At 31.9% G+C, this 11302-nt stretch overlaps 1 protein-coding gene across 1 annotated transcript; it reads left to right on the plus strand.

Annotated features, from left to right (window-relative positions):
* The first annotated feature begins 311 nt into the window (after nucleotides 1-311).
* LOC134714658 (uncharacterized) lies at nucleotides 312-11097 on the plus strand. Its single transcript, XM_063576094.1, has 10 exons — nucleotides 312-354; nucleotides 674-834; nucleotides 1745-2008; nucleotides 2621-2724; nucleotides 4445-4541; nucleotides 5842-5949; nucleotides 6174-6314; nucleotides 7285-7741; nucleotides 8517-9152; nucleotides 9501-11097. The coding sequence occupies exons 2-10, from the start codon at nucleotides 727-729 to the stop codon at nucleotides 9677-9679; spliced, it is 2094 nt and encodes a 697-aa protein (XP_063432164.1). The 5' UTR covers nucleotides 312-354; nucleotides 674-726; the 3' UTR covers nucleotides 9680-11097.
* Nucleotides 11098-11302: the final 205 nt, after the last annotated feature.

The following is an 11302-nucleotide window of genomic DNA, read 5'->3' on the forward strand; positions in this document are numbered from 1 at the left end:
TCAGCCATATCAACGATTTGATTATTCTTGTTGCTACAAGCATTCGTACATTTGCAGCCAATTGTACGTAAACCTTGTCTAACACATGAACATCTTTAGTTGGCATAATCAGCTTTGCATGACAAAAGATAAGATAAATTTATTTTATTATAAATTCTCTGTCGGTGTTACTGTAGAATGTATATTATATTGGATTATCTATAAAATTGATAAAGATGCATCATACCTGTAGTAACTTATTAAAGACCTTCACCTTGATAGAGTTCAGCCTTCCTATTGACTTTATTACTAGCATGTGTGTTCTCCTTAAAAATGTATACGTATGACATTTGCCACTGGGCGTAAATGAAACATGTAAGCAAGCATGCATTCAATACTAGTTACACATTTCATTTTTTATGAATGTTCTCTTCAATACAAATTATATGAGTTATCACAATTGACAAACGTTCGTGAGATTTATAAATATATTTAATCCTACCAACTAAATACATATAAATAAACAGGGAACTTTAAATAAGAAACAAGTGGGTTATAATTATATCATGATATGTTGAAGAATTTCCTGAAAATCTCCGAAAAGAAAGAAACACATCAGATCTATATATATATACATATAATTGTATATGTTTCTTTGCATATTTAAGAACAAATGAATTTATAATACCCTCAGGAAAATGTGTACATAACAGCCATTAGTAATACGAGGATTGCACATAGATTATAATGGCCTCCGCGACTAGTTCAAGTGATTTTGTGATTGGAAAGCTTCTAGGAGAAGGTGCTTTTGGGAAAGTATTTTTATGTCACGAAAAAACGGATAAATCACGAAAGGTATTTATAGTAAAATCATTAATGCTACATCATAATACATGGGTTTCGTTTAATTTTGAAATATTTAATTCTACTTTCGTTTTCGCGAAAGACTTTTTTATGAAGATCACAAATTTTGCTATACGAAATTCACTCATGCCAACATATAATATGTTTTATTGCTATGTCAAATAAGGTGGTCCATTGTCGTTTACATATACGTCATTTAACTCTGGTAGATAAATATTTCTATTTATGGGGTAAATGCGAGGTATGCAATATTTTGTATGTGCGATATTTAAAATTGATTATTCGTACTTCATGAATATAATATTATATAAATCTGCTTGAAGTGGTAAATTTCTATATTGAAATATTTGAAACAGTAGTCAGCTGTAGTCGTCGGCTTAGATGCTGCCTTTGTTTCATTGTAAATACAATTGATTCCCATAACTTTACTCTTGTTTAAGATGATCTGTTCAAATGAAATTGTAATTCATTGCTAAGATTGGCTTGGATATGGATTTATAACTTGATCCAGCAATTTTCAAAGCAAGACATCTGACTGAAATTTAAAATAGAGTTTAACTTATTTCAATGTTAATTTTTTATAATATTTGAGAAAATTGTAAGTTTTCCCCTTACTGCATTCTTTCATACGGTAATGAACAGGAACCACCATTATTACGTTGGTCCGGTTCTAGTTTTGATTGTTGTTGATGTTGCCTGTTATAAACACTCATAGATAAGTATACTTGTGTGTGTGTTTTTTTAATTTATTATCTAAAGACCATACATGTATAAGTTTAATATCAAACATAAAAATAAATGTAATAAACATGATATATAAAATATTGTTTCTCTATCTTTTCTCCTAAATTACGACTTATATTCCTGAGTATGTTTCTTCAAGCAAATATTTTTTCCACAGTATGCCATGAAAGTGATTGATTTAAGTAAGTCTCCTCCGGAAGAACGAGACTCAGCAGTCCGGGAAGCCAAGTTATTACAGCAACTTAAACATGAACATATTGTGGCGTATGTTAGCTCGTTCAGGGAAAGGGCATCGTTGTGTATAGTGACTGAATATTGTGATAGCGGAGATTTGTCTGATGCACTGGAAAAGCAACGAGGGAGAGCTCTTCCTGAAGACCAGATAGTTAACTGGTTTGGTCAGATATGCAGAGCTTTAAAGGTACAGTTAATCATTATCAATCCGATAAGGAATCACCATATACTTTGCTTATACATTTATGTTTAAATTATATTTTTAACTGTTATTTCATCCGCAGTCAAAATGAGGAATTCGTAAAATAATTTCTGACGAGGGAGTGGGGTTAATACATTAATTCATTTTAATGTTTAAATTATAATATAATTAAATTATAATAAAAAAACAACTATCATTCTAATACTAGCTACGTTTTAATTTCAAAGACTATTTCTGCATAATTATAATATGTCTACGGTTGAAGATAAATATTCAAAATTTATTTACATGACACAGATAAAGTTCAGCAGCATAATTTTAATCAATATGGATGAAACCAACAAAGGAACATGCTATCGAAAATTGTGGAAGTTTTCGAGATACATTTTTTTAAAGATTATTTATGTTTCACACGGCAGTTTTTAAGGATTTTACACACACGCACACTCAAAACATTCTTGAAATCTTCCTAGATTAAATAAAAATACAGACTGGTATGCAAATATTAAAAGGGAATATCCGGATGAGAGTGAACAAAAACATCGAAATTACAAAATAAACACGATATACCTACTAATACCGTATATATTTTTCCAGTATCTTCATATTAGAAATATATTGCATAGAGATATAAAGACACAGAATGTTTTCCTGACTGGACCAAAGAAAGATGCAAAATTAGGAGATTTAGGAATAGCTAAGTTAGTTATATTAGCTTTTTTCAATGAATTAATTAAACATATTTTAAAATGCCAACAAGTATGAATATGTTTGATATCATTTTCATGATACTAGGTGCTCAGTGAAATCGAAACATAACCAATACACGCACATGAAAACTAAAAGCAAAGGAACGACAATGCTCCTTATTATTACTGTTCTTCGTCTTCAAGTCACAATGAGGCCTTTATCCCCTAACACCACCTAAGCGAACTTATTTGCTTGCTGTTGATCAAACAACATCTGTGAATCGAAGAAATCGGCTTCGGTGTAATGTCAACAAGTTATAATTTAAAATAAGCAATTAAAATAAAATGGAAAATAGTTCAGGTGGACTGCGTGCTAATTTCAAGAAACAAGATGTCGAACGAAATAAAGTGAAGAATCATACAAAAGTCATCTATAAAAATACATATAATCAATAACTGTTAAAAAACAACACACACCACCTCAGCACGCAAAAACACAATCAGGACTCACTGACACAAAAGACAAACACTGGTATCATAGATATAGGAAGATGTGGTGTGAGTGCCAATGAGACAACTCTCCATCCAAATAACAATTTAAAAATTAAACCATTATAGGTTAAAGTACGGCCTTCAACACGGAGCCTTGGCTCACACCGAACAACAAGCTATAAAGGGCCCCAAAATTACTAGTGTAAAACCATTCAAACGGGAAAACCAACGGTCTAATCTATATAAACAAAACGAGAAACACGTATATATTACATAAACAAACGACAACTACTGTACATCAGATTCCTATGTACATATTACTAAAGGATCGTGGTCTGTTTGCAAATTTCAGTGTTGATATCATTTGCATGTATACTTTCTTAAAATATTCTGATTTTATGAATAAATTGAAAAAAATATATAAATTAACATGTAAAAAAGAAGATGTGGTATGATTGGCAATGAGACAACTATCCACAAAAGACCAAAATGACACATACATTAACAATTATAGGTCACCGTACGGCCTTCAACAATGAGCAAAGCCCATACCGCATATAGTCAGCTATAAAAGGCCCCGATAAGACAATGTAAAACAATTCAAGCAAGAAAACTAACGGCCTTATTTATGTAAAAAAATGAACGAAAAACAAATATGTAACACAAAAACAAACGACAACCACTGAAATACAGGCTCCTGACTTGGGACAGGCACATACATAAATAATATGGCGGGGTTAAACATGTTAGCTGGTTCCCAACCCTCCCCCTAACCTTGGACAGTGGTATAACAGTACAACATAAGAACGAACTATAAAAATCAGTTGAAAAAGGCTTAACTCATCAGATAGACAAAAAATGAAAGTGGACGTGGCCGGGTACTTATACATGTCTTATTTTACTGTTAACATTTGGGACTGACAGAGGGGCAGCATGTGTCCTGCTGTGCAGACATCTCTGTTATTATTAGACCAATAATTTGTATAATTTAATTATATTCTGAATAACTTTAATGTTTAGCTTATCATTTGTTCTTAGAGTATTAGACAGATGACAGTCCAAAGCTGTTACAATGTGTGGAACTCCCAGTTATATGTCTTTTGAATAGCTTTAATGTATACCTTATCTTTTGTTCCTAGAGTATTAGACAGACGACAGTCCAAAGCTGTTACAATGTGTGGAACTCCCAGTTATATGTCTTTTGAATATCTTTTATGTATACCTTATCATTTGTTCCTAGAGTATTAGACAGACGACAGTCCAAAGCTGTTACAATGTGTGGAACTCCCAGTTACATGTCTCCAGAGATATTTCAAGGCAAACCGTATGATACAAAGGTATTTATCATCAGTTATGTCCAATCATGACTGTTATACTGAATGTGAATTTGCATTGCTATACCCCGACATATCTCGGTATTTTGTACATGCAAAATTCATGTATTTTTTTTTTTCTCTTATGGTTTCGGTTGGATGATGTGTTATGTCTTATCGTTTGTAGTCAAAATAGTCATCAAATTGCTTTTCAATACCATCATTGTCAAGAAAATTGTTTGGACTGGTATTGTGAAAATAAGTGTATAAAGTTCAAGATTTAGTGTTCGTTCCTTACGTGCGTCACTGTTGCTTATGTCATGTGGTGTCTGTTTGAATTGATGGAAGATGTTCGATGTTTTTTCTGCGGTTTGCATGTTGTGTCGACTAGTATATTATTTATGTTTGCGTTTATCTGTGATGAGTGTTCTTGTGTGTGTTTGTGCTGTATTTCTGTAACGTAGTGTTGTCATTTTAGCGATATTATTGAACATTGTTATAAAACCGAGAGGTTTGGCTAGCCATAAAACCCGATTCGACCAAACATTATTTTCTTGGAATATCTTGTACTATGTCAGGAATATGGCAGATGATATCAAATAGTTCGTTTCTATGGATGTTGGAGTTTGTTTTGTTGTCCTTCAGTGTTTCTGTTGTTCCTTTGTTTTCCTCTTAGAGTTAATGTGTTTCACTCGGTGTTAGTTTGTAACCCGTTTATTTTTCAATTGCTGTATGACTTTTGAACACCGGTATACTACTGTTGGCTTTATTTAAAGGTATCCAAATAATTATAATATTAGTAATTTGTTTTTCCACAAAAAATAACAACAGATCATACTTATCAACTGGTGAGGTTTGAAAGAAAAGGTATCCCTGTTTACGTAGACCTTACGTTGAACTATTATGCTTCTTGTTACGCTTATATTTCATTTGTGTTAATAATCATTGTCAGTTTTCCTATCATCCTCTATTGATATATTTGTTTATTATCAAACATTTGTCCACACGTGAAAGTTAAAAAAAGTTACTGTAATAATGAACCACCTGCATTAAGGAATGAGATATATGCTACTGGATACAGTGTCAACTGAAAACTATGTTTTTATTATGGTGTGATATTGACAAGTGTTTTAACAGTATGAAGGAGCAACAACTTAGTACGTACATAATAGATTTGATAATAACATTTTTCTCTGTAAGGATTTTTTCTCACACTTTATAATATTACTAGTACACATTTTGAAGTAAATGTGTTCTATGTTCTATACAGCTTGACGTACTCCAAAATAATCATTCACACAGTAAGGTACTCTTTTTTTTACAGAGCGACATTTGGTCTATGGGAGTCGTTGTATATGAAATGACAACTTTGGAAAAACCCTTTGATGCTAATTTCATGCAGCAGTTAATATTTCAAATTGTCCATGGAAAGGTATTTTTTGTACATCAAGTTATCCTAAAGATTATTTGTGTAATTTAAAAGTAGCTTACTTCTTTATCTATTTATATTGTCAATCTTAATCAAACAAAAACAAACAAAGCAAATAAAACACACTATATACATTTTTTTTATCTGTTGAACGAATAAAATAAAATGAATTTTATACAATGTGTGAACATTATTATTCACCTTATTAATATTTTGAATAACACAAGCTTCCTCCAATGCCAAAAGATAAATACAGTAAACAGTTATGTAGTCTGTTAGAAAAGATGTTGTGTAAAGATCCAAGTACAAGGCCTTCTGCTGATGACATTTTGAAAAATCCTTCGTTTATAACATTCAAACAGAATAAGGTAAGTTCATCTCATAAATTTGATTAAGCTTTTTTTAAATCTTGTAATGATATCAACACATTTTACAAAATGTCTATCAATAAAAACTGGACCCAGTGAAAAAAACAATGTCCTCATATGTATACTGGCTAATCTCCGGAAATATCGCTATTCTCTTGCAAATCAAATTGCAAATTGCAAAATTCAAATGATTTAATGAGCAGTGTTTTATTTTTTTATTTTTTTTATGAGTGGATTCCAATTTCGAAAAAGTAAAATCACAAAAATACCGAACTCCGAAGAAAATTCAAAACGGAAAGTCCCTAATTAAATGACAAAATCAAAAGATAAAACATATCTAACGAATGGATTACAACTAGCATATTCCTGTCTTGTAACGGGCATTGTCTATGTAGAAATTGGTGAATATTAGATTAAATTGAGAATGGAAATGGGGGAATGTGTCAAAGAGACAACAACCCGACCAAATAAAAAACAACAGCAACCTGGTTCTATAACACTAAACCTCTCACTTGTATGGCAGTCGCATCAACTTGATTTCAAATTTCAAATATGTTAGCTTAACATTATTTAGCACTTTAATAGAAAAAAACACATTTTAAAGGTCTGTGTAATACCTGAAACCTTTAATAGACAGAAATGGGGAATTATGATACACTGCAAACCAGTTTCGTAACTGCTTCAGAAAGTTAAAGAGCCAACCATGATAGTCTACATAGGAAGCCTTTCCACATATTAACGCTAGAAAAAAATTATAACTAATTCATATTATATTATTTATTATACACAGTTTTAACTATCATTCATTATTAAACTGTACCTATAGGTAATAGTCATGATAAATGTGCAATAACACGTAATAAGTTAACCTTGCATTATCCAGTATATTTCTTCTTGTGAAATCAGTTGAAGGTGAAGTTTGAGAATATTTCTTAAACGATTATTATCTTATCTTTTTTCATATTTACAGACTCGGAAACATAAAACAAAATATTATGAAACCCAGACTGGTAACACCGATGCTAAAATTAAGTATCAATTCAGCACTAACGAGGGACTGGTTATTAAGTTATACAAGAAACATATTGCTAGGCTCGATGTAGATGCCATTGTTAATGCTGCTAACCATCGCTTAGCTAACGTTGGGGGTGTGGCTGATGTAATAGCGAAAGCTGCGGGTCATAAAATGGCACAAGAATGCAATCATATTATAACACAGCAAGGTCAAATACTTGACGGAGACAACGTGGTGACTTCAGCTGGTAACCTTCCATACAAAGCTGTTATACATGCAGTTGGTCCGAGATGGCACGAACACAAAAATAAAGCGGAATGTCTGAAGATACTAAAGTTTACTATCATCAATATCCTAGATACAGCACGTTCAAACAATTTTAAGTGTGTAGCAATGCCACCGATTAGTTCAGGTAAATGGTGGAAAAACTATTGTTATTAAATAATTCTTTAACCATCAGACTATTTCATATAGGTTAATTAATATTGTGATTACAAGGTTTGTATACAGATTGGTAGACTGACAAAAAAATCGACGACCATAATAGCAATTTAGTTTATATACTTTGTCTACGTATATAAGAAAAAAAATATATAATTTCAGACAAAACTTTATTATAGAAAGGGGTTGTCGCCATAACTTGATGATATGTGCTTGCTTTTTCTGCTTTATTTGATTCAAATTCAAATGAATATACTAAAATTCAAATGCGTTTCAAAATCTAAAAAACAACCGAGATAAATTGATGTATGCCATGAAGAACGAATGAACGAACGAACGCTTTTTTTTAGTTTCACCCGTTGTAACATGTAAAAATCTGGTGATATGTCGAATTCAGTGATAATACGATTGAACAAAGTAAAAAGATATTATGCAAAGATGTCACTATACAAATCCTTGGATTATGGCAACGAAAATCGGATGTATCCTTTGTATGTGAGACAGATATAATTAAACATGTAATGAGTGAGTGTAACACACGTAAAAGTGTTTCTATCCGTGGGAAGATTCACTATCAACGTATATTTCTCCTCGATAAACACGTTGAGTGTGGGTCTTCCCTCGGATAGAAACTACAGAGTGTCTGTGGGGTAACATCATTTATCCCGTCAAAGATGACTTAATAATCATTTTCATAATTTATCTATTTTTTTTTTTACTAAATCCTAAATCGATTATCTTTTTAGGGGTATGTGGTGTTCCTAAGTCTATGTGTGCTGCCATGTACTTGAGAGGTATTTCTGAATTCAGTAAACAAGGACAGTTGGGCTCGATGAAAGAATTCCACATTATAGATATACACGACGATATTCTGGACATGACAAACGATTGGTATTCTAAATTGCAGAAGAATCCACGATGTCTTGATGTTGACGCAGTACTTTCTGGCTCTGACGGTGTTAACATTTTACGGAATTACCGCGGTAAAACTGATATACATATTTATACAAAAGATATCCTGAAAATAAGAGGCATTGATGTCATTGTTGTGAGTGAAGACAGTTTCGTCAAAGGAGAGGGAGGTTTATCTAGAACATTGCTTACTGCTGGCTGTGACCAATACAGACAAGAACATCGACAACTACAACCACAGTCAAATAACTCAACTACTGGTTTATCTCGAACAGTGGTTTTCATGACAACTGGTGGTCATAAGCTGCCTTTCAAACATGTCGTGCATGCAGTTCTCAGGAGGGAAAAGGGCGATACTGAGGACCAGTATCAAACCGTCTTATGGTCAACCATTGACAATGTTCTGTCGACAGTAAATACTATGAAGACTGCGAACGATGTGACCCTAGCCATACCAATGATAGGTCTAGGTATGTATATGATGATGTTGCAATAATAATTGCTTTTCGCTTAATAAGATTGAAAGATTTCAAAAGCATAATTTGAACATAGTATAAATATCTCAATTTGTATATTTAAATGACACCAGTTACATGTCGGAAATTTCAGTTTGGTAAATATACAAATATTTCAAATTTTAAGTTTTAAAAACAAAATAAAATAATCGCAAGAAAATATAATCAACTTGAAATGAATATCTAGGATCCAGAAACAAGCAATGTTGCTACTACAAATCAGTCTACTACACTTATAAAATAGTAAAAGTAAAATGCACTTTAGAAAAAGAAATTGAAATTATGTTTCTGTTATGTTTTTAGGTGCAAAACCAAGCGATGAAATAATGAAAAAGTGTTGCTGGACTTTAAAGGAATCCATAACAAAGTTTCTTGAAATATGGCCATCAATACATATTAGTGAAATACACCTAGTGAATAACTTTGATACAACCACGAGAGTACTCCAACAGATGTTTCACAATACCAAATCATCTCGATGAACCACAGCTATATATGCTGGCTTACCCTAGGGCAACACAGCGGCCAAAGATTTAAATTTCTGTGATAATACGTTTTCTCATTGATGCATTAGTTACATCCTTTTATATTTTTATCATAAAGAACCATGCATTATCTCTATAATCAGCATGGTAGTTATGTACTTTTCTTTTGAAAAACAAATCCTGACGTCAAGTGTTATAATGGAGATTCGTTTTAAAAACTCCAAGTAAAGCCGATAACGTCGAGCGAGCGTGTAACTTCGTAGTCCTATGCTATAAGACTTCGTAGGTTCATCTTGTTAGTTCTTTTTTGTCGGATATTATTTAACTATCAATGGTGAACCGGACTAGTAACTTCGTTGATGATATAAGAATATTTGTTGAACAGAACAATTGCCATTATAACGCTTCTTTTTTCTTAATGAGGGCATGATAGATACAGATTTTTAATATTTTTATTTTATTTTTTCATAAACATTATTGATGTATGAATTCAATTCGTTTGAGTAGGCGATGTGCAATCGCTCGCTGTAAACCTGGAAATCATTACTAACTGGATTTTTTAATTATTGTAGCATGCATTTTTATATTTTAATTTAAATATTATTTATAAGGAAATAGGAAATATTTAAGATATACACATTTTATATTTCCGTGTAGCAATTTCGTTAGAGAAAAAACACCACTAGCTGGCACTAGCTAACTATGTAAGGGAAGACTGGGGTATCATGAAGCAAAACCATTAGGTTTCTCAAGCTTTTCTTGGACAAATTTGTAATCTATACCTTTTGTTATTTACTTGTAAATCATTTAAGTTCAAATCATGGTAAAATAGTTAATAAATGAGGAAATGTATTAGGGTTATAAAAAATGCAGTCACTGATATACTTTTGCATAATTCTTAATCTAATGTCTCATCACAATATCTAGTTAGTTAAGTGGTTTCAATATAGCGGGGAAGACACTGCTTCTGTATCCTTCCGGAACACTTGACATTAAACTTCAGCTTTGGTAGGGTTCGTCTGGTTCACTTTAGTTTAAAGTATTATATTTAAAGAGCGATGTCGCACACATTTGGGAATAATTTTGTTAACAGTTACTGTTAAACTTTTGAACTTTAACAAAATCTTAATTTATTCTTTTAACTGCCATGTCCGCATAAATGTCATCAGCTGGATTCATGACAGTAATGGGAATACATTGGGTCCATGAAACACATGTAATAAAATTTTCTGTTTTTGAATGTTTGAAAAAAACAATCTATTTTTGTGCATTACCCTGGTTTATTTCCCCCTAGTCTTACACGTATGTTTTAGTAATTAGTATCTATCTCGAATACCTCAGACTTTCATAGTCTATTATTAAGGTTGGTTTTTTTTGTTGATTTTGTTGTTGTTTTTTTCATCATTTTGTCCGATTGCATATACATATCTTTATTATTATATTTCTTATCTATTACATTGGAAAATGTTATGTAATCACAATAAAATAAAAGTATGAAATTTAATTTGCAGTTTAAAAAGAAGGGACTAATCGTTTATAATTGTCATACAAATTGGAAGCGACATGTATTATCTTCTGTGTCCAATGTGTTCCCTGACTGTCATATTGTAGTTGACAAAG

Source organism: Mytilus trossulus, chromosome 4 (assembly GCF_036588685.1).
Source record: "Mytilus trossulus isolate FHL-02 chromosome 4, PNRI_Mtr1.1.1.hap1, whole genome shotgun sequence".
In the NCBI taxonomy this organism is placed as follows: domain Eukaryota; kingdom Metazoa; phylum Mollusca; class Bivalvia; order Mytilida; family Mytilidae; genus Mytilus; species Mytilus trossulus.

Coding starts and splice junctions, on each gene's coding strand:
- LOC134714658 (XM_063576094.1), top strand. CDS start 727: ATGGCCTCCGCGACTAGTTCAAGTGATTTTGTGATTGGAAAGCTTCTA. Junction 4,542..5,841: donor GCAAACCGTATGATACAAAG/GTATTTATCATC, acceptor TTTTTTTTACAG/AGCGACATTTGGTCTATGGG. Junction 7,742..8,516: donor AATGCCACCGATTAGTTCAG/GTAAATGGTGGA, acceptor TTATCTTTTTAG/GGGTATGTGGTGTTCCTAAG.